We start from the raw sequence: 24,479 nt of genomic DNA, 5'->3' as shown, positions 1-24,479 counted from the left end.
GAGGAATCAGTGTTATATGGTAATCTTCTTTCTAATAAATGTAGAAGCAGCGTGGCCATTTGTTTTTGTTTTTAGGCAGATGCAGGGGCCTCTAGGACTTTTTATAGGTTTATAAACAAATAAGTCAGATGGAAATTATGGCCAGTCACCATCTGGATTGTATTCCCCCCACCCCCGCCGTCTGGATTGTATTAACTATGGTTAGCCTCTCCCACATATATAAATGTATGGTCTGGGAAATAGGGTTGCAATATTTCAAAAAGTAAAATTCCTAACACCCACAAATTTATTGTGCTTTTTGGGTTTTTTTTGTGATTTTAAATTCACATTGGCCCCAGCCAGCATAACCGGTGGTTTGAGGTGTTTGGAGTGGTGGTTCAACAAAATCTGGAGGGGCATAGGTTGATCATCCTGATAGGTAAAAGAACAAAATTTATTAGAGAGCAGGAAAAATGACCTTGTATGTTTCTAATTACATGTGTGGGAGGGAAGAGAAAAAGAAATAAACTGCCACATCCCATGCATGCTTCGCCCAGAAGGGGAGGAGAAAACACAGCACAGAAAATCCAAAAACAGCATAAAAAAGCAGACATTTTCCCCAGTATCCTGGGAAAAAACACTACAGCCCATTAACTGGGGACCATGCTGGCAACAACACCCATCTGCCACCCACATACAGAGGCAAAAACTGAAAAATAACTGAGCACGTGGCCCCTGCGCATACACCTGCACCAATGGAAACACAATGCACACAATGCCACAGTGTTCCCATTCCATCAGCCACAGTGGCGTAGTTTCTAGTGTGGCCAGTCTCCAGACACCTCTCATGCAAGGATTCGGTTTCATTAAAGCTTTTCCTGAGCACTGTTTTCTGAGAGCAACACACGGTGGCTGTGTACCAGCTACCATTTAGTCTAGCTTCAATGAGCTCCCACCGCTGGTGTTTGCAACGGTTTTAAAAAAAGAAAATACACATGACTTTAGCCACAATCCATATCTATCCTATACAGTAGTTGCTTGACAAATACTGCTGTTTCATGCATTCTCTCCATCTGATTTGAAAAGGTAAGCCAACACGTTCCTGTCACAAGCTGAGATGTGTATGTTTGAGACAGCCGCTGCATGTGCACAGATGCCAGCTTCAAAAACAGGGTGTGGGACACAGCCGTGCTGTGTTTTAAGCTGCTAGTGTGCATATAGCCTCAAAGGGAAGGAAGAAGAGGCAACATAATACGAAGCATGAGCTTCAGCCCCACTAAGGAGGTGGTGGCAAATATGGCCTCATTTTGCCTTTTGCATGTATAGTAAGAAAGAAAAAGCCACCTCATTGTAGCCCACTACCATCCATATACAGTGGTACCTTGGTTTGCATATATTTTGGTTTGCATACATTTTGGATTACAAACACGTCAAACCCAGAAGTGCGTGTCCCGGTTTGCAACGGTTTTTTGGATTACAACCCATTTTTTTTGGATGATGAACAATTTTTTTTGGAGGGCCCATTGGCGAAAGCGCACCTTGGGTTACAAATGGACCTCTGGAACGGATTATGGTTGTAAACCAAGGTACTACTATATATACATACAGGGGAAATGATATTATAAAGCAGTTATGTAACTCAAGTGATGGCAGTAACTCAGTACATTTTAACCATCTCTTTGCAATTTCATTAGAGCAACAAACCCATTCTGTGTATTACAAATATCTTCTTGATTGCCTTAAGGATGCACAGAACGAAAAAGGAACAGTAGTGGAATCGGAAGGGCACCTACCCTGACATGCTACATGCTGAGCTTGCTCCAACAGCTACCTCTAGGAAGAGAAGAGGGAAGGGGAATTGCTACACCTTATGTAGGTAAGTGCATTTTCAGTTCTGCTTCTACCATCTGCAGTATACATTTAAAATAGCATCATACCATTTTAAACACTTTCTTCCAAATAATCCTGGGAAGTGTAGTCTGTTAAGGGTGCTGAGAGTTGTTAGGAGACCTCTTTCCCCCTGCACAGAGCTTCATTTTCCAGAGTGGTTTAACAATCAATTCCTCTTCCCAGGGAACTCTGGGAATTGTAGCTCTGTAAGGGAAATAGGGATCTCCTAACAGCCCTCTGCACCTTTAACAAACTATACTTCCCAGGATTCTTCGGGGGGGAAGCCATGACTGTTTAAAGTGGTATGGTACCAACTGAAATTTATGGTGCAGATGGGGCCTTAGGAATATGAACAGCATTATGGATAAAACAAGACCTGCCGGGTGTGTGGAATAGCCCATGTTTTACATGCAGAGGGACCTACCCAACACAAGAAAAGGACGAGTTAAGAGAAGTACTGTATGCACTAACTGTTTGGCTTCTGTACAGGTGCTAACCAGTCCTTTTGGCCTTCCTCTGGAAAACCGTGTGACGATCCGCTCACCCTGTTTTGCCTGACAGACCAGTCCTGTGAGTTAGCCACTGGACATGCCTTGTCCTGCTCCTTCCTTATCTCTTCCTTCCGGCCCCCTCCTCGCAAGTGACTGCCTCATATGCCCTTCACAGCAATGCCCATTTGATCTGTGAACCCTGAGACACCATCCCTCCTTGCAGTCCTGAGTGAGCAAACAATTAAGGGGCCCACTGCCATTCAACATGAGGGCAGTCGCCACTAAAACTGACAAGTATTCTATGAAGGAATTTCTGCTAACGTTGAAATACGTGTGGACGTGCTCATGAACAGCATGCTATAAAAACCGGATGCACATAACTCAAATAAACCAGTGCAGCTGCACTTGAGAACTGGGATGTGTGTGTGGGTGTCATATTAGGCCAATGTTGAGGATTAAGATATAAAAATGCTTAATCCACATTCCACAGCTAGGCTGCAGCCACGGATGATTTCACATGCTGCCCAGCCCATATCTTCATAGTTTATCTGAAAAAAACACACAACTATAATTCATAGCAAACAAATGAACACCATATCAGAAAACATATGCTTGTAACAGGAGGCATTTCTTTTGTGATACTTATCCCTAAATCTGGGAGCTATTCTCTCTCAAATAGGATTCTCCCATGCGAACTCAACCCCATGGCTCTGTTCTGAGGAATGGGGCTATTATTAGCAGGCCAGGACACTGGTCTGATTTGGGATTCAAACTAAATCAAACTAAAGGTCAGTTTAAACTGGACAACTAAATTGCACATTTGGTGATTTGGAATGGAAAGAGGAGTGGTCCTGGTCTGAATGGGGAAATAATGGGGATAGAGTCCCACAAGAGAAAGCTTGCTTTAAGTCATAGTAGTTCATCATGAAAGTGCTTCCACTGAAATAAATAAATAATAATAAAAAAAATAGTCCAGTAGCACCTTAGAGACCAACTAAGTTAGTTCTGGGTATAAGCTTTCACGTGCATGCACACTTCTTCAGATACCTGCATACACACGAAAGCTTATACCCAGAACTAACTTAGTTGGTCTCTGAGGTGCTACTGAACAATTTTTTTGTTTTTATTTATTTATTTCATCTGCGTCAGACCAACACGACTACCTACTGGAATCTTCCACTGAAAGTTAGCATTACATATCAGAGAGAAAAGCTAGCCTAGAAACTTGCTTTCTGATATGCAAATTTTATGTCCAGGTAGATTTGTTTTCAAAGTTCAGACTCAATCTGTTTTAAACACTGCCTGTAAAACACTCAAATGAGACAGACAACTAACATCAAATTTTGGAAAGTAGTTTGATGGGATGCATTTCTTTTGTAATAATACAAAAGTTCCTTCAGAAGAAAAGCAATGCTGAAAACACAACAGCAAAAAAATATGTATAGTGTGGCATGGGTTTTAATAAGTAGGAGAGGATTTATTAATTGCATTTTATCCCTTCATGTGCCTATATGCATGGGTTGAACAGAATTTAAAGTCCCATCCTTAGCAGAAAATTGAAACATAAGAATTAGGTTACAAAGTCTTCTTTTGGACAAGTCCAGTTGCGAAACAAGCTGAATCTCCCTTTTCAAAAAAATCAGACAACAGATTGGGAAGCAAGTTTAAAATATTATTTACTTACTTATAGTCATGCATTGGTTCTCAGCTACAACAGTAGTAAAAACTATACAGGTAAAATATTTATATTTACAGTAGAAACAGGCTTGGGCACATGCCTGAGCTGGAGCAACAGGAGGCATGTCTGCCCCCATCAAAGGTCAAAATGCGGGGAGAGGGGGAGAGAGAGAGAGAGAGAGAGAGAACAGGAAATTACTACAGTGTACGCTCTTTTCTCCTCTCTATCAATTATGTTTCTATGGTCTGAATCTCTGCCTGTCAGCAATACAGTGGTACCTCGGGTTACAAACGCTTCAGGCTATAGACATTTCAGGTTACAGACTCCGCTAACCCAGAAATAGTACCTCAGGTTAAGAACCTTGCTTCAGGATGAGAACAGAAATTGTGCTCTGGCGGCGCGGCAGCAGCAGGAGGCCCCATCAGCTAAAGCGGTGCTTCAAGAACAGTTTCAAGTTAAGTACGGACCTCCGGAACGAATTAAGTACTTAACCCGAGGTACCACTGTACAGCTCTGTGGTCCTAACCCGTTCTCATGCTAATTAGCAAAAAATATGCATTGTTAGATTTGGTTGCTAAATCTCTCACATATAGTTCCTTGGGATTTTACTCCCATGTTTGATGTATTGTCTGCTATGGCCTTCCCCACCCCCTCACTTTTAAATAAAAACATTCTGGGTTTGGCTGTGGGGATACAACTTAAATCACATCCTGCAAATAGAGCTTTGACAGTATATTGATATAAACATTATCAGCTTGAGCTACATTTGGGTAAACATGTATTTCATTACACTGTCAGAAGCATATATAGTGAAAGGATGTACAACCACTGCATTTTCAACTTAGCGTATTTTAAAAATTCTTATCCATCTACTTATTTGCAATGCTTCTGCTCTTTTCTTTGTTCACAATCTCAAAGAAAGATCATTCTTCCCCATTAACTTTCTTCCCTGTGGTAATGGCAACAACAGTGTTTAACAGTTAAACATATCCTCCATCCCAGTGTTTTGTAGAAAGCTCCTTCTTTCCAAATGTAGCAAAAAGTGACAATTTAGTTTTTTGGATTAACTATTTTTCCAGTATTAATTGCTATACAGTTTGGACTCAAATGCTGCCAAATACCCAATTAAAAGAAAAAGAAAGCAATTATTGTATTATAAAGCCACTAATTCTGCCTAAAATAGTTAACATGGGAAAGAAACTTTGGAAAGAGACAGAGGAAGTTAATCCAGAGAAATGGATGTTGGGGTATGTAAGAAATACTGCTACTAAAAATACATGTATAACAATAATCCCGTTGATATAAAAATCATGTCATGTGTTCTGTATTAATCCAGAATAACAACCTTGACCTTTCTGAAGCTGTGAGGATAGAACAGCAGAAGGGACAACACCACTGTTGTCTGGTGCCCATTGGGACTGATATGCTCTCTGAGAGGCAAACCACAATGACCATAATTATTTGAAGGAAGGGATGTGTTTCAATGGTGTTTTCAAGGTATATGTACACAGCCTCAAAATGGCTGCCATTTATGTCTGGGATGTGGAGCATACGGCTCTTGGGAATAACACTGCAATGGGGCAAAACCTCTATGGAGAACACCCCCCATTTTCTGAGATAAAATTATGGGATGAACCTTTCCTGGGCCAATTTTTGTTGTTTCAGTGTTTGAATAATAGAATTGTAGAATTGGAATGGATCCCAAGGTTAATCTAGTCCAACCCCCCCCCCCCATGCAGGAATCCTGAACACAGCCATCAATGGCTGAGGTTTGAAGGAGCCTTGCAGGCATCCTTCCTCCAGTGCTGTTCTGATTTGGTTTTAAAAACTGGATTTTATTGACTATATTGTATTGCATTTTATATGTAAACTTGCTTGATATGTCACACTGGAGTGAAAAGTGGTACAGTGGTACCTCAGGTTAAGAACTTAATTCGTTCCGGAGGTCCGTTCTTAACCTGAAACTGTTCTTAACCTGAAGCACCACTTTAGCTAATGGGGCCTCCCGCTGCCACCGCGACGCTGCTGCGCGATTTCTGTTCTCATCCTGAAGCAAAGTTCTTAAACCGAGGAGCTATTTCTGGGCATAGCTGTCAACTTTCAGATTTGAAAATAAGGGATCTGCAGCCTCACCTGTCCCAGGGACAGTCTACGGGATATCTAACAATCCGGGATAGCAGCGGGAAACGGCGCTGGACTAAGGGAATTTCCCGCAAAAAAAAGGGAAGGTTGACAGCTATGTTTCTGGGTTAGCAGAGTCTGTAACTTGAAGCGTTTGTAACCTGAAGCGTCTGTAACCCAAGGTACCACTGTATACAGTATATACAAAGTGGGAAATAAGAGCCCAATGCTGAAACCAATATGGTGCCCTCTGGATCTTGCTGGACTTCAACTCCCAGAACCTCCTGGCCATCCTGGCTGGGGTGGGGCTCATGGGAGTTGGAGTCCAATGGGAGGGCACCCTATTGCCTTCCCTTAAGGACTGAACTCCCAACTCCAGCCTTTATGCATGCGTTGAACGGGTGAGAAAAAGCCTAATTTTGAATCTAGCCCACTCTGGAGTAGATCCCGGCACTCTAAGCACACTGACTTGGGAGCAAGTTCCCACTGAGTGGCGTTGCGCTGCAAACTCGCCACTTGTGCCATTAATCCCTCCCCGCACGGCCCTGAACTCGCAAGCACAGCGGAGAATCAAGCCTAGCAGTATGCGGGGGGACGAAATCAACGAGAGCGGCTCCTCCGAATGTAATGGACGAACCCGACGCCTAAGCGCGGAGATAGGCCCTTGGGAGCAACTACTGCGGGGAAGAGGGGCGCGTTCTGCCGCAGAAACCAGCAACCCCTCCGAAGAGCTTGCCGGTCCAGGCGGCGGGGCCGAGTTCCTGTTCCAGGCGTGGCTGCTGCGTGCCTTGGTAGAGTGAGTCAGAGGGCTGCCAAGGCGGTTTCCCAAGTGCCGCAGGAAGGCGGGCTGCAGCCTGTGCAAGGAGCAGAATGTTGTCCCCGAGGTAAGGCAATTCCTGGCGGCATCGTCTACATCCAGCCGGCTCGGGGCGGGGAAGAGGGCTCCGCACAGGCAGGCGCGCGGCACTTCCAGGGCCGAGTGGCAGCGCCGAGGCGGGTTAATAGAAAGCCAGGCAGAGGCGACCGTTTAGGGAGAGCGGAGGCCCGCCCCTCCTTCCCCTTTCTCCCCGCTTCGGCCTGCGCCCTGTCGGAGAAACGCAGGCAGGACGGGAAGACCCGGCCGGAGCCAAGCATTGCTTTCGGACGTACGCCTTGTCTGGGGCCTCCTTTTCCTGGGAGACAAGCGCTAGACACGGCATACGGTCTCTGGGCTCCAGAGGACTAGCCTCGTGACAGCAGGAAGCAGCAAGAAGTGCAGTTTGAATCACGCTGACTCCGAAGTAAAGTCCTCCCTGGTTTCCCTGGAACTTAAGGTAAAGGTAAAGGTACCCCTGCCCGTACGGGCCAGTCTTGACAGACTCTGGGGTTGTGCGCCCATCTCACTCAAGAGGCCAGGGGCCAGCGCTGTCCGAAGACACTTCCGGGTCACGTGGCCAGCGTGACATCGCTGCTCTGGCGAGCCAGAGCTGCACACGGAAACGCCGTTTACCTTCCCGCTGGTAAGCGGTCCCTATTTATCTACTTGCACCCGGAGGTGCTTTCGAACTGCTAGGTTGGCAGGCGCTGGGACCGAGCAGCGGGAGTGCACCCCGCCGCAGGGATTCGAACCCCCGACCTTTCGATCGGCAAGTCCTAGGCGCTGAGGCTTTAACCCACAGCGCCACCTGCGTCCCATCCCTGGAACTTACACCTGCGTAAATGTGACTAGGATCGCGGACTTCAAAGACGACCCAATACTGTTAATCCCAGGAGAAGAATTTGGTGGGGTTGGGCACCAGTGAGTCACTCTGGACAGAGTCGTTGAGTGGAAGTTCTGCCACCCATTTTTGAGTATTTTAATGCAACGTTGGGCCAAGTATGAAAGTTAAAAGTTATTCTACACCCAACTGTGTATTCATAAAGTACCAGGGCACACAGGACAGGGGGTGCTTAGGCCAATAGCCTTGGCCAGTTTGTGCTTTTGCCTCCCCACCACTGACAGGCCAGCCCTGCAAGGTAGCATCTCCGCATGCTTCAGTGCTCCTTGCTTGTGCCTGGCAGGAGCACCTTGTTGAGAGAGGAACGGCCACTGCTGCTGAACCCATTCAACTTCCCTGCTGTCACATGAAAACCCCCTTGTGAGGCTAACTAAAGCTAGATGATACTAGGATGTGGGAAAGGTATCCCTATCTACAAAGGAAACCAGCAGATGTACCAAAGCCTATATTATCCAGGCTGGGGTAGATCATGAAAGGGAAAGACAGTTGGTCACCCCAGCAGGGTCAGTGGCATGACACATAGCAGGGATAGCAGGCGCAATATCTCTTCTGGTTTCAGCTGCAAGTTAGGAAAACCTTCACCTGTTGCATAACAGCCATGGAACATGCAATTGTACAGGAACCCACCTGGAGCAAGTAAATTAAGAACCCCACTGAGAAACAGCCAGGCGCATCCTGGTTAGTGCTGCCTTTCTATTGATCTGCATACAGAGGACAGCCCAAAGCAATGAGCAACAGTTAACAGCCAGAGCACAGAGTTCCCAACCTGGATGCACCAAAGGTGTTGTAAAGAAGAAGGGTGGTGGTGGTGGCCCCACCAGCTCAACCAGTTGGTGCTTCAGCCTCCTCCCTCATGGGGTGGGGTGGGAGGAAATGAGTGACTGCAAGTACACTTCTCCCTTCCTTGTTGCAGTGGCGCTCTTAGTGTGGTGACACCTTATTCTTCCTAGATCCAGACTTTGATTCTGCAAGACAAAAATGTTCTTTCCTGTTTGGCCAGCAGTGGCAATGCTGTCAGTGGCCCACAACTTTCCTGCATTTTAGCCTTTCAGCCAGCATTTCTGTTCTGGTAGTGATGCTTGCATACTTCCAGCCAGGTGGGACTTCTGCCATATCCTCTGGCTCCCATTTCATGGATCTCAAGTATAGGATTGCACCTTTAATGCCACCTATGATATCATACTCTTGACAGTATTCATTCTCCTTTTGATGCAGATGGTTTTCATTAAGCAAGGCGTGTCCTGCCCTGGCCAGGATGCTGACCTCCTCCACCAGTGGCTCCCAGGTTTCCCAGACTATGGAGGAAGGTAATGTAACTGGGCTGCAGGCAGGTGTGAGAGAGAATACGACCAGAAAGGTTGATCTGTTTGTTTAGTGGCATCTATAGCAGTAATCGCTGTAACTGGGCTTCTATTTATGTGGGAACTGTTTTCGAAACAAATATGTTCTTAGTGTAACTTTTCCCAGCAGTAAACAGAAAGTAAAAGCAACAAACACAGTGAGTTGTCATTAGAAGCACATCACTCCATAGCACCAAATTGCTTAGTGGAAGAAAACTGGACCCTCCAGAATGATACCCAGGGACCTTGAGGCCTCTCTGCATCAACATCCCCATTTACATGTGACAAGAAGGGAAACTATTTTTTTTATAAAATGGCCTTGCTCTATGGCTGCAATGGGTGAGGGGTGTCTCAATAATGTTGGGTGCCTCAGCAGCGCTTGACTTAGGGCAGTGCGGACAGTTCCCCTGCATGGGGAACCAAGTTGAGGGGACGCAAAATAATAACAATAACAACCACAATAAAACCCATCTATTATATGTAAGGGCTGTGTGCCAAATTTTGTCCCAGCTCAAGGTGCCATATTATTACCAAAGTCTAACACAGTCTAGCAAACCAGTCCTGTTATCTTAACTTTCCCACAATTTACAGTGACTGGCTAGTTCCATGCAGGCAGTGGCCTGCATCATCAACACCAGTTCCTTATAACATTTTATTATGCAATCCATAACAGATAAAAGTGCAAACACGTGTTTTGAATTAAGTAGTTGTTTAACCACGTCTGTTATTATTCTGTATACTGCAGCCTAGAATGTCTGCATTTGCAGGCAGACCCACCACTGATGAAATAAAATTTCTTTCTCTCTTACAATACCCCAGTCTAGCACATGGGAGACATTCTGTTCAGTTTTATCTATGATACACAATTTTGTTACCTTTTTTAATTTAGATTTTAGGAATCTTACTGAAAGTCATTGTGCTTTTATTATACTTTGTGTGATGTAACTATAATAATAGTTATGAGAAACGTGGAATAGAGGATGAAGATAAAGGAAGCAAACACAGCTATTGAGTACTTCAGTGCTATGTACATTTGGAAAACAAACAGAAGGACATCTTAACTTTAGCACAGAAATAAATGATCAGCACAACAGAATTAAATCATATGTTAGCACACTTGTGCATACACTTCTGCATTTTGTGACTGAGTCCAAAATGACCAGGAAAACTATGCAATTAGGGTTTTTGCCTTGTGTTTTACGACACTGATAATCTAAATGGCTTTTTCTACTTTACAGGACATTCACCCATTCATGTGAATAATGGTGTGTTGTGGTAACCTGTATTCATTTTAATATGGCTATATATCTGCTTCTATCTTGCTTCTAGCTTTCTTTTTTGGACGGTTAATGAAATATACACATTAATATTTTCTGGCACCAGTTGCAAGTTAGCGTTGTTGGTGGCACTAAATGGGTTCACGCTGCTAAGCAAATAAAGCATGTCTTTTAAATCAAAATATCATCTCCGTATGCCTGCATCTTGTGCTGTTATTTATGTTTACAATAAATCAGAAGACAAATACCCAGGGACTTGTACAGATTTATGTTGAATCTAGAACCCTGTATTCAAATAACTGGTGAGCAAGCTGTGCCTCTTAAATCCCTGGCTCATGATCTCCAGTTTTCCAAAGCTTTCTTAAGTCCATGTCCTTCCAGTGGTTCAAAGTGTCATTTACAGACCAACATAAGAAAAAGAGAGGTTGGTAAGCGTGACATTTTGTAATACTTTAGAAATAAATATGGGTCCAATCATACACATGCAACCTCTTATTCCTAGTCCCTGTGTGAGGATTTGCCTCAGTCCTACTTTTTTGTTTTGTTTTCCTTACTCAGCTCCATACCGTTGCTACCCACTTTTTCCTAATGTTCAAACTTCAGACCAATGACTTCTTTCCTCCATTTCCTTTAACAGTTTACCAGATGGGCCTATAGGGACATTGCTAGTCAACACCTAACCAATTATATGTACTTCCCTTAATAAGAGTTTGACAGAACAAAGGGCAGTAGCTCAGCGATAGCATATCTGCTTTGCAAGCAAAATGTTCTGGATTCAATCCCTGGCATCTCTAGGTAGGGCTGGGAAGGACTCCTGCCTGAACTCCTGGAGAGCCACTGCTACTCAAATGTTGATAGTACTAAGTTAGATGGACAAGTGGTATGACTCTATAAGGCATCCCCCTGTGCACTGTCTTAAAATACTTCATTTGTAGTAATTTGGAATGCTGTTTCCATATTTGCGCGTGAGGGTAATACAGCTTGTAACTATTCTTTCAGGCAGTCTTTCCCCAATTTGGACAGACGTAAGCAGAACAGATGTGTTGGGTGGGAAGCAATTTCACTCCTCAACAGTGGTGCAATATCCATGATTAAGGATGAATTATCTCTGTCTCTCAAGGGGCAAATAGCTTTCTGAAGGACAACCAGCTGGTGCTATGTGTCAATGAGTTGTGGTCAGCAATAGCATATCAGCTCACAGAAAGATAAGGAAAGCAAACAATACAGCTTGTATAGTTGAGCAACACCACTTTACAATATGAAAATTGGGTTGTTTTGATACCGTTAGGCTAATTACTGTGAATGAGCAGCACCAGACAATTATTGTGTTATTGGGGCCATCAAGAAAAAAAGAAGTCATATTCCTTGATAAATGGAAATATCTCCCTTTTTTGGGTTTAGGCAGTGGAGTAGCAGAGAAACGCTGTTGTTTGAATGTGGGAACAATGAAGAATCGCAGAGATACTGGGAGGTTTTTGAGCTTGAGTTTAGCTGTGCCAGAAGCAGCATGGAAGGAACTACAGGGGCCCACTCTATACAGTTGCTCTGTGGAAACCTGAGGATTAGTGATTGTGTTTCCCATTTTAAGGGTCAGCTTGTTTCCACTAAGCTCTGCTTGAATAAGATCATTAGTTTCCAATTCTCTCTTGTGCAAAGGAAACAAAAACCTTTGGTGCTGCTTCTGGAATCTCCTACCACTTGAGAAAGGAAAAGTGTTTAACAAGAAATGTTACTTCTTTTATAGCGCAAAAGAAATACAAGCATGTGTATAATGGCATATATATATTTTGGAAGACTGAATGTACTTGGGGAGGGAACATCTGATCCCTACAGTCCAGACATAGAAGGAACATCTGGTTGACGTGGCTTCCCTGCTTGTCCTACCGGGTTGATGGCAGAATAGTCTGTATGGGCTGGTTCCTACTGAGGGGTGATACTGATCCATAGGAAATATACCTGCAGCTCCCAAGGACATTCCTTCAGGAGTATTGACCACTGCTGTACAGATGTACTGTAAACACAGCCTATGGATGGAAGTCAGTGTTGGCCTTACCATGAGATGAAGTGAAGCTACTGTCTCAGATCATGGATTGAAAAACTGAGGGCAGCAAAAACGGGCCACTCCTTAAATTGCAAAATATCGCAGCCCGCCTCAAAAGTGTCATCCATCCAGTTTGTTCAATGCAAAGAGCATATGAAAGCTTGGTTCTGTTCATGGGTTTCCCTTATAATATCAGAACACACGAATACAGAAATTTATGAATGTAGACTGAGTAACTTAAACATTCATTTTAGAATGTGCAGGCTGTCTTGCTGGGTCAAATTTGACTTTCACAAAAAAAAAAAAATAGTCACAAGGATCAGTTGGATATTTTTGGTTGTAAAAAGATAAAAGCTGTCATAGTCTCCTGTAGTTATACTGGTGTATCCCCTGATAACAGGAATAAACTTCACCAGCTGTTGCTTTTCATCTTTTCTTTTGCATGACATTGCTTACTCTTCTGCTTCTTGGGAGGGTAGTAGTACCCTTTTGGTCAGTTAATGCATCAAATATTTCTGACTTTGTTGTGTTGCAGTGCGAAATAGATTGAGGGAGATAGTGGGAGCATCTACCAATTGGAGGTATGACACATGCAAAGCTTTCTTTGATTTTTTGATAGTTGCATTTCAGAATAAAGCAGACCTGATTGGAATGTCCTCTTTCAGAGATTTAACCAGCTGTCGTGAAACTCTGAGGGTCTTTGCCCCTACAGGAATGATGGTGATGATTATGATAATACTTCTCATAAATGTTAATAGTTTATATGCATTATCTTAGTATTCCTTTAAAAAAATCCTTCAGAGAAAGTAAATTATTATTATCCCTAAATTACAAAAATGATTTGAATCTGATAGTGCTTGCCTTAGGCTGTAACCAGGTTCAAGGTGGGCCCAAGATTTGAACTGGTGATTTTCCAGCTCAAAGATCTTGATCTTAACCATTATGCTACGTAACTCTATTCTAGTAAACGTGTATTACATTTTGCAACCTGTGTCCACCCGGAATCATCTGATTTGTTTTCCTCCAGAGACCATGTGCAAGCAATGAATGAAAGAAAAGCTTTACATACCCTCCTTGCAAAAAACCAAGCTGACCTGCCCCCTAGGAAAATGAGAGACAGCTATATAGAAGTTATCCTGCCTTTGGGAAGTCAACCTGAAATAAGAGAAAAATATCTGAACGTGCACAACTCTGTCAGGTAAAATCAGTTGCCTTTTTAATAGAATGAATATCTTCCTACTTGGTGCCTTACCATTTGCACTGTTATCTTATGTATCATTTTGACTTAAAAATCCCCCCCAACCTGGCTCTCCTAATTATTATATGTGAATTTTAAAGGATCAAACTATTGAGATGTTTAATGGTAAATTTTTAAACTTCAGATTGTACATTTTTTTAAAACACCGTCATAGAACTATGTTGGATTCGTCCCAGTATCTTGCAACGTAATCTTACCATGTACCATTTTAACCTTGGTAGGTTTGGCCGAATTCTTGAAGATCTTGATAGCTTAGGAGGTATGTAACAGCCATGCAGTTTCATTGATCTGGTAGTCAGATTAATTTGGGTAATTAGAATTCTGGGGTCAGATATTACACAGAACTGGGATGCGAGAGAAAGGCGTGTGAGTGACTCGGGCTTCCCCTTTTTTGCAGTTCCTGTGTAAATGCTCAAATAGTGAAGAGTGACATATGTGACCTAAATGAGTTGTGCTCATGAATGCCCTCAACCTGCAGGAGCTAGATGGGAAATCTTCCCTTGCTATGGCAAGGGTGGTGAATAGAGAGAATGGTTCCTTGATTTTTTGAGATCCTTAGAGAAGGCAGCCAGTCTGTGATGCAAAGCACGACTATCCAGAAATAAGAAACCTTTTCGCAAGCCAGGATTTGTGTTTTGGTGGTGCAGTGCATCCATTGGAGCTCTTCACATGACTGATTGAATGAACCCATTTTAATTATATTTGCAAATGAGACATTTTCATGCATGTTCCTTGTTTGAGCTTGTCAAGTGTTATTCTTGGAATGACACAAATACCACATTGTAAAATTTTTACTGCACTGCCTTTCATAAAAAAAAACTAAATACAGAGAATAAATCATGCAGTCTCTTTCATCCTTTCTCTACAGTTCTGATTTGTTATACACACACAAAGCATGAAGCTGGTCAGATGTCTCCTTTGTCGATTGTTACAGCGCTGGTGGATAAAATTGGTACGGTGTTGTTGGATCTGTTAAAAAACTTAATGCTTGAACTAGGAGCGCTTGCTGTGTTGGGTAAAAAGAGCTAGGCTTCATTTTGACATAAATGTTGTGGGGGGGAGGGCAGGAGATAACTGCTCCACCTCTTTTGGATAAGACTTTCTTCAGGCTGCCAGATGTTACAATAAATGTGCATTTGCTTCCAAAACAACACCTGTGTTTCCATGCCCCTACTTTCATTTTAACAACTTGTTATGTCTATTATGTCATGAGTTCCGCCTCCTCTGCTTCTCCCCCACACTCAAATCAGTGATGTGGAGCAGGGCAGTGCTGAAATATCAGGTCACACATTTCCCCATTTAGATACTGCCCCAAGAGGAAAGGAAGCAAAATGTGTTGCAGCCATGTTCTGTGGCAAATGTGCACTTCCTGTTGCATCTTGCTTGACCTGAAGAAGGTGCCTGGCAAACCTTTCTAGGGAGCATTCTACAGCTGGAGTCTGAGAAGGCTCCTCTCCCTAGTAGCCACCCAGCTCACTTCTCTTGCTGGTGGCACCCAGAGTAGGCCTTTAAGAAGGATCTTAAGGGGGGGAGGGCAAGGGCAGTCTTTTGGGTATCCTGGTCCCAAGCCATTAAGGGCTTTAAGGGTTAAAATGGGCACTTTTTCTGACTTGTAATAGATAACCAGAGGTAAGTTAGCTTTCTTGAGCTAGAGAAATTAAGTTTTTGTTTTCAGTTACTTATCTTTAGTGTCTATGCTCTGACTCCTCTTTGTTTGCTTTTAGGATTATGGAAGCAGGATATTCGTCCAGACTGTGATATCAAGTTTGTTGGGAATGTTTCATGGGTAGGAAGGACATCAATGGAAGTAAAGATGCACATGCTTCAGGTTGTAATTTTTCCATATAAAAAGTAATACACATTATGAGTGCCTGAGAGTTCTAAAACAAGGGCCTGGTTCACATATGGCATTAAACCACAGTTAGAAACAAACTCTGGTTTAATGTGAATGTGCACCCGCTGCTGAAAAGTTCTCTCTGTTCTGCTTTTGCACTTGTCTCATCACCAGGAAATCTGACATGTTGCGATGTTCCAACCCGGGCTTTTGGTTTGTTTCTCTCCAAACAAACCCTAGCTGGCAATTAAGGTTTGTTCTTGGGTTATTGCTTGCTTGTGTTTTGGGAGAAAGAAACCATGAGCCTGGGTTTGGGTGGAACAACAAGCCAAACACTGACTTGTTTTCTGATGGTGCAGCTGGAGAGAGAGAGAGTAACGCGGTGCCCTAGTTTCCAATAAACCATAGCTTGTATTTAGCTATAGTTTAATGTGGTGTGTAAACCAAGCCACTATGAAGGCAGAACATCAAGATCTTCATTACATTATTTGCAGGAACAAGACTAGTTTGCTAAAGATGATTTCCCTTCCATTGTTTTCTTTTAGTTTCACGATGGTGCCTATCATCCTGTATTAGATGCAACTTTTGTCATGGTGGCCCGTGATCCAGAAAACAAAAGGTAAGGCTTTCAGTAGACCATTGGGAATAATTGTACAGTGACAAGTGGTAAAGTCTTTTGCTGAAGGGAGGACAAAAGAGGAGAGAGCTGCTTGCCCAGTGGGGGCCGAGCTGTGACACAAGCTTCCTGACACCACTGCTGCTTACTGGAAAGTGGGGAGAGATCAGGGTTATGCCGGTGTACTGGTGGAAGTGCTGCATTGGCTCTGCTGGTGGGCTGCATAGCCTCCTCACCCCTCTCCTTCTTGGTAAGTGACAATGATGCCTCTGCCAGGAAGCTAACACTATAGCTCTGTCCCGCCTGGAAAGCTGCTTCTGGTGATAGTCAAACGCTGGTGCATTCATTTATTTCCTCCCCTTTATTCACAGACCAGCATTTGTGAACCCACTGATTCTTGAAAGTCCAGAAGAGGAAAAAATCTTTAAGGAAGGAGAAGGTATGTAATGCATTCCTTGGGGTTGTGAAGAGTTTCTGGTTGTGGTCCATTCTCCCATTTCATAAAGGGCATTTAAAGATGGATTTTCAGGGTTCTCCCTCCAGCTCTGCACTTAAAAGTATTGAATATGTGGAAGATCAACATGATTAATAGATACTAGGAGAAGGAATTTAATTGTCCCAGTTGGCTTGTAACAAGCCTGTCCACTCCATTTCACTTCCTTAAATATCCTTTTAAAGCCATGGAAGCCAGTGGCCATCATTATGATATGCTGGCCACTTCTGCAGGTGAATTGTGCATTGGGTGAAGAAATATTTTCTTTTGCCTGCCCCAAACCTACCACTGATCAATTTATTTTGCTGACCCAATGTGTCATTATTAGTTTTGAAACAGGAGGGGGCTGGATACAGTTATTGGAAACTTATTTCCACCAAGTAATTTTCTGCTCATTTTCATTTACTTGGTTAGCAAACAAGACCAGAAGAGTTGATTCCAATAGGGCTTCCTTGCTAAAAATGGCTCCCACTGCAGAAGAAAGAAACATTGTACATGACATATTTCTTAATACACTGGACCCAAGGTAGGTGGCGTGGCAATGAATGCTTTTACAAACTTTACTTCTGTTTGGGTCTGAATCTTCTTAAAGGTGGCAACTTGTTATTCTATCATTTCTCAGCATGTACCTATTTCAGGCATTGAAAAAAGGGCTGCTCAGATGTTGTTTCCCCTTCTTTTGCCTTGTGCAGAAGTGAATGCCCAGGCCAGGAGATCCTGCATTTATTTATTTGCGTTTTATATCACTCTTCCTCCAGTTGGGAACCCAGAGAGGTACAGTGGTACCTCAGGTTACATACGCTTCAGGTTACAGACTCTGCTAACCCAGAAATAGTGCTTCAGGTTAAGAACTTTGCTTCAGGATGAGAACAGAAATCGGGCTCCGGCGGTGCGGCAGCAGCAGGAGGCCCCATTAGTTAAAGTGGTGCTTCAGGTTAAGAACAGTTTCAGGTTAAGTACGGACCTCCGGAACGAATTAAGTACTTAACCTGAGGTAGCACTGTATACCATATAATTAAAGTACTGGTACAAAAAGAATATTTACAGCCCTACTAAAAAACAAAATCTAAAAAAACTGAAGTGACTAACTCTGACCTTAGGTTCTCCTCTAACCCTGGGTCCTGAAACTGTTAGAGGAGGGATTGTCAGTATCACCCATCAGGAGACATTTGTGAAGGGTTTTTTTTATTACCCTTGTCTCTGGGCAGCATATGCAAGATTGTCCAAAATTATTCTCACTAGCCCCTCTCAAATAAGTTAGATCAGTGGTTCTCAAAGGGTGTGGCTGGAGAGGATTGCAAGTGTGGCAGGAAGATTCAAGGACAGTCGGTATTATATTTTGGGAATGATTCATGTTCTTATGTAGCTGCATTGTATTAGACTTTCTCGATGTTCCATGATCATATTATAAAGTAGCTGTCTTCTATGTTATAAATAAAGCACTGCTAGGAGTTGTTTTCTTTTTGTTTCCCAATGTATTTCGTATCAATAAAAAAATTTGGTGTGCCACAAGTAAATTTTTATTCTGAAAGTGTGGCCCAGAGAAAAAAGTTTGAGAACCACTGAGTTAGACTGAGAAGTTAACCCTGTGCAGTATGTTAGGCTGAGAGATATGGCCGACCTGAGGCTGCCAGTGAGTTTCATGGCTACGTGGGGATTTGAACCTGCTTCTCCCTGATCTTAGGCTGGCATTCTAACTATTGCACCACTTTGGCTCTAAGAGGTATCCCCCTGGCTCCCCACCAAGGTGACAAAAGCTGACCTGAGGTAACTCACACAGAAGCTATTCAAGGGGAAATTACACACTGATCCCTCCCCCCCAAAAAACCCTGGGATTGATGGGAAGCCATAAAATTATCAGAACCTTTAAAGAGGAAGAGCTTTATTTTAAAGTCCCGAAAAGCTTTAAACAGCTTTGTCCAGCAACTGGATATTTTTATTGCAAAAAACTGACCACAAAATAGGTCTTAAAAAACACAGGAGTGGATACATAGGCCATGTTGCAATGAGTGGATGCTGATTCCCCCCAGAAACAAAGGCCAGTGTACTTTTTGGCTGAGTGGATATTTGAATCCAGGCCTCTTCATTCCAAGTGCAGCACATTTAACCACATTTATTACACGCATCCTGGTTGGGACATTCACTATGCGTGTCACGGTGCAGTGACGATGATGTGTGTGAGCCTAAGGCCTGCTTGTTGTCTCACTATGTGGGAGACATGGGGGGAGTGACATTCAGACAACCTCAGGTGTAGGTTAAGCAGGGGCTTTGCTTCGTAACGTTGGGCTGAGACAGCATCTAAACTCTCCTCTTCTAATAGGACGGTGAGTTTTCGGAGTCGGCTGCTGCCACCCACCGCAGTGTGGATGGAAGATGCAAAACTGAAGGGTCTGGAAATCTGCCATCCTCAGGTATTTGCAGAGCTATAGCATGAATGTGTTAGGGGTGCGTTTTGTTTTGCTCTTGGTAAATAGATGTTTGACTCCTTATCCAAGCTGTGATATTGGATGGTGCTTCGGTTATATGATAGAAATTGCAATTTTTTTTCATTCTGAAGGTATCTATCCCTGTAAGTAAGTAAGTAAGTAAGTAAGTAAGTAAGTAAGTAAGTAGTCTTGATAGATTTTCGTAGTCACACAATTGGTTGTGAGTCACCTTCAAAAGTCAGCTTAATTTTTAATTGTAGCATTACAAGAAGGCTTCCTAGCTGTATTATTCTGAAGCTCTTTCCCACTGCAGAGGAGGTCCCACTAAGCATATCATGTGACCATTATTGGTTCATGGCTGCTGGCAGTGTATTTGCCAGAGATTTTGAGCAGCTTTCCAGTAAATGTTAGCACATCCGTTGACGTACTTAGGAAATCCATTTTTTATCCCTGCCCTCCTCCAGGCACTCCACCTCCATGTCATTGTGTATTACGGCCATGAAAGAGCATGCAATAACCTACGGACTAGGTTCAGGTCTTTGCCAATGTGTTTTTAGCAAAAGGTAGCAGCTGCTCAGTATATATTGCAGTCTTGTGCCCGTTCCTCTTCCTGTCCCCACTAATTGGTTACAGTCACAAAGTAAAGCTTGATAATAATTGCTGAGGAATATGTAAAATACCTCTTGCATATTGACATGTGATTAGAGCGTATTGAGAGCTAGATCGATGATATAATTCCATTGCTCTCTTTTCTTCCTCACCGCTTTAATCATTGATTTGCATTTCTCACTTGATCCAAAATGCTTTTATCACCAAAGCTACATATGTACTTTACATTCAAAGTACAAAGAATCATAGGAGCTGCATTTTACCCCCCACAGAGTTACAATTATCAGTCCTCAGCATCCTTTGGGGGTGAGGAATGTTGTTTGCATTTGCTTTAAACGTATACTGTGTTGGCAGCCCAAATTTCCCTGCTGTCACTGGACAAAATTTCCTCTATCACCAGCATAATTTGACTGGCACAAAAAGTTGGTAGTTCTCACTATCCTTCATTGCAGTTGGTTGGGCTGCAATGACTATTGGGAGTCCCTTCCACCTCTACAAATGGTATGATTCAGTGATACACAGTATATTGTATTCTATCCACAGATTATGCATTTTGTGCTTTTTGTTATGTTGCCAATAGCACAAATTGCTAATTACTTGTTTTATGGCTAGTTTGATGGAGAACCAGAAATAAATATACGTTTTAAGGCCACATTTTCTGTAAGGGTGCATCATTCACCACTGAATATTTTTGACTGTAGGAACGCAACATTTTCAATAGAATCTTTGGGGGATTTCTCATGAGGAAGGCATATGAACTTGGATGGGCTTGTGCCTACAGCTATGGGTAAGTTGCAGGATGGTAATATTTGTAGGTCTTAAAGCCTGGCGAGTCTTTTGGGAGGGTGTGGGTAGGGGAAGAGGGCTGGGGTTCACTTGGTTCCCCCCCCAGACTTCCTCCTTCCCGGCTATGAATGGGAAGAGCACCTTTCTCCTCTTGCACCCTCAGATCAGTACCATGTGAGCAGGGAAGAGGCCACGTAACCTTGTAAAGTGATTTGTTTTACAGATTCAGTACAGCAGCCTTCACCAATTTGGTGCATTCCAGATGTTGCCCGACTACAGCTGCCATTTCCCCTCACTATCGGGAGTGATGGCAGCAGCTAGTTGGGAGTTCCAACAACATCTGGGGGAGATCAGCTTGTGGAATGCAGCTGTAAAGTGATGCATCCAAAGACATTTGGGCTAATTTTCTAGGAGATAGTGAAATCTCATACAACAAATGAGTATCACTAAGTTGGACAGTGAAAAATGTCTTAGGAACTGCCAGCTGGTCTTACCCCTTTCTTTCATAAAACATAATTATTTAAAGTCTTTTCCTAATTGCAGGTGATAGCTATGCACAAAAATCAGCTTTTATGCAGTTTCTGATTTCTCATGTTTTTTCATGTTACTTACAACGCAGTGTTGCCCATGTTTCCCTTTTAAAAATGTATTATTTTCCCTCCACTCCAGAAACTCCCGGCCTTATGTGGTAGCTGTAGATGATATCATGTTTCAAAAACCAGTTGAAATTGGATCTTTGTTACTACTTTCTGCCCAGGTAATGGATTTATTCTACTGAAACCATTTTAATAGATCATACTGGTATAAATCATTTGGCTGTCCCTGAAAGTGAGCAAAAACAAGTCAGAGAAACACTGGTTTTCCTTTTCAAATATTAAAATGCTGTGTCTTCCTTGTTCACTTCTGAATTTGGAGGCCCACAGTAGCTCTTTTTTGTTTTAAAGGTATGCTATACTGAAAAAAATAATGCCCAGGTTCGAGTACACAGTGAGGTGTACGATCCAGCTACCAGAGTGCACCATACAACCAATGTATTCCACTTCACATTTATGTTAGAAAATGAGATACCAAGTATTGTTCCCAGAACATACGGCGGTGAGTACCTATTTTGGAAGCTTCACACAGTACATGATATTGCATGCTGCAGTGCAAAAGTAATGGTATTATAGGATCATGGGCCCAGGATTGATTCCTTTCTGTTCTGGTTGTCCCCCACCCCAGTACCCCTTTTCCTCTCTTATCACTTCTCCTTCTGGGTTCATTTAGGTAGCCTAGAGAAGAATTGTATAGTACCGTATTGGCCCAAATATAAGCCGCTCCCTTAAAATTTCACAGGCACTCATAGCCGTTCTGTTTTACCATATGTCTGTTTCAGCAGTGATATCGTAAAAGCCAATTTGTGTAAGGTTGCGAATTTAAGCTGCACTTTTAACTTTTCAGTCGGAATTTGGGAAAGTGACTTATATTCAGGCCAACATGGTAATTTGTGCATTCTGTTTTTTGTACTAACGTAGTTCAAACTGTGTGAATCTGGGTCCACAGTTCCTATCCTTTTTATTTTATTTTAAGGTATTAATCTGCCCACTTCTTCAGTCTGTGCTGTGTGAAGTAGCCTAAATGAAAGGAGGAACGATGAAAGTGTTCTCAATGAAGACAGAGTAAAACTTTTATTCCAACTTTGGAAACGGGCAGGCTAAACCCAGTGTGCAAGGAAAAAGTGTGAAAAATTGACTCGAGCATGTCTTACTAATTGACCACACAATCTTAGGAAGTTTGAGAAGGATCCGTATAGATGACTTAGTTGCTTTTTCTTGTCTTTCAGAATCCATGCTGTATTTGGATGGGAAGCGGCACTTTGATTCCGCCATGAAAGAAAACATAGCACCCTAGCAGTGTGCCACCTTTGGAAGGAGAGCGCCTTGGAAGCTTTAAGCATATTGCTTCTCCACAGGAGGTGGCAAAGCATTTCTGCCATTAAAAACAGTATGATCATGAATGCAGAAATACTCTAAAGCACTTACTTTTCTATCCATCTATTGTTTATTTCTATTTATACATAGTTTTTAGATTGATTTTTGTATTTCATATTGGTGTTTCATATATTTTATGTATTTTTAACGCCAAAAGACGAACAAACTATATATCATGACCATCACAGTGGTCATTTGCTTTGCAAAGTGAACAAAGGTAGCTCTGAAAGGTGGAGGGTGAAGGAAATGCAGTGTGGAATCCTGCCACTGAACATCTTTTGCATTGTTACTCAGAGGTGGTGATCAGTATACTATTTAAATTCATATGCTTTTCCTTAAATGTTTTCTACCACTGACTTCAGACTGATAAAAGCAGCTAAAGCTCCTGCACACTAATTGAAAAGGATTAGGCAGTTACATGGTGTGTCAAGGCCACATCAGGTCCATGAAGACCATTACCCTGCCTATCACAGTGGAACTTCCCGAATTAAGCAAGAACGTCTCTTGATTTCAGCCTTTGATAAACTCCTACCAGATATGGAAATATTTTACTGAATAATGTATTATATCCTATAATAAAAAAATCATACACTTGATTAAAATAATCTTATTACAAGCTACAAAAATATATTCCAGGTCGCTTCATATCATGTATGGTAGATCTACCTTCACGTTGAAAATGATTTGGCAAAGACGGTGTTCCAATTTGTGTTTCTAAACTGCGCATCAGTGAAGCCCGAGATTCCTTTTGGAGCTTTACCATTTTGTTTTTTCTTCTTTTCATAGATATTTATCTGTACCGGTTACATTCTGAAGTTTTGGGCTATTCAAAACGGAGAATGCAACTCCCCCTTGTGGCTATTTGAAGCATAACCATGCTTCTACTATGAATAGATTGAGATACTCATCATATTACTGGATGTAATCCTCCATCTGGGAATAGATACTTGACACTGTATTTTAGTGTTTAAATTATGCATTTAATTTGTAAAAATGTGAGTGTTTGGATTGTGCAGTTTCTGTAACTCATCTAACTTAAAAATACATCCCCAAAGTTTAAGTAACTGTGATAACTTTTTCCAGTGCTTTTTTTCCTGGGGAGACGCAGGAGGATGCATACTCCTAAACATTTTGTGAATCTTGCGTTTGGCCTCATTGAGGGGCAGTATTTCAATATGAGTAGAAAAATGAGAGTACCCCTAAACATTTTCTTTTTAAATAAAAAAAGCACTGGCTTTTTCACATTTGCTGTGTACTCTCTCAAAAACATTGTGTGCATAGATTGCGATTCAATAATTGAAGTTTAGGCTTAATTTGGAAACGAGTTCCATCTAGTCCTGTACCCTTTGCAAGAATATAAGCAGATGGCAGCACAAATGAACAATGATTACCTTCTTTTCATGCCCATCTTACACTCATTTGTTTTGACTGCGTTTTCAAAATAGTAATCATAGAATATGGGAGGTCTGAATTATGTAATCAATATATTGGAGTGGGCAACCTCCAGCCTGTGAGCTTCCTGCTTGCCCTGCAAGGCTGTTTTCCACAAACCATACACACCTACCTTCCTGTGATGTCAGGCAGAAATGCAGCTGCTTTCCCTGTAGAAAGCAGGGTTGATCAATCAGCTGATGAGTGTGTGTGTGTCCTTGGTTTCGGTGTGCGAGATTAATTTGCACACTTACTAAATTCTATGGAACACGATGCTTACTTCAGAGTAAACATGCGTTAGAAATAGTTGCGTTAGAAATAGTTATTAGTGTGACTAGCAGCATGAGACTTCCAACAGTGTAAGTAATTTTACATGGTAATATTTTAGCACTGCTTCACTGCTATTCTACTTTAGTAGAACAAGAAGCCTTATACACACTGAAGGAAACACTGGTACAAATCCACCAAGAAGCAACACACAA

The 24,479-nt window shown here is 42.4% G+C and overlaps 1 protein-coding gene across 5 annotated transcripts; it reads left to right on the top strand.

The window, feature by feature from the left end:
* Nucleotides 1-1,728: 1,728 nt before the first annotated feature.
* On the top strand, nt 1,729-23,162 carry ACOT9 (acyl-CoA thioesterase 9). Of its 5 annotated transcripts, none has more exons than XM_083734482.1 (16): nt 1,729-1,855; nt 9,132-9,223; nt 10,495-10,521; nt 13,110-13,155; nt 13,602-13,772; nt 14,054-14,091; nt 14,701-14,784; nt 15,557-15,660; nt 16,212-16,285; nt 16,654-16,721; nt 17,190-17,301; nt 19,096-19,186; nt 20,512-20,597; nt 21,266-21,353; nt 21,541-21,691; nt 22,419-23,162. In XM_083734482.1, the coding sequence occupies exons 1-16, from the start codon at nt 1,779-1,781 to the stop codon at nt 22,484-22,486; spliced, it is 1,377 nt and encodes a 458-aa protein (XP_083590608.1). In that variant the 5' UTR covers nt 1,729-1,778; the 3' UTR covers nt 22,487-23,162. The 5 variants fall into 5 exon arrangements, with proteins under 5 accessions (XP_083590608.1, XP_083590610.1, XP_083590609.1 ...); XM_083734483.1 differs by lacking the exon at nt 1,729-1,855 and adding an exon at nt 6,480-7,043; XM_083734485.1 differs by lacking the exon at nt 1,729-1,855 and adding an exon at nt 7,035-7,439.
* The last annotated feature ends 1,317 nt before the right edge of the window (nt 23,163-24,479 follow it).

Source organism: Podarcis gaigeae (assembly GCF_964106915.1).
Source record: "Podarcis gaigeae genome assembly, chromosome: 4".
NCBI classification, from domain to species: Eukaryota; Metazoa; Chordata; class Lepidosauria; order Squamata; family Lacertidae; genus Podarcis; species Podarcis gaigeae.
Note: the sequence above shows the minus strand (reverse complement) of the source record. Positions and strands in the feature narration are given on the sequence as shown.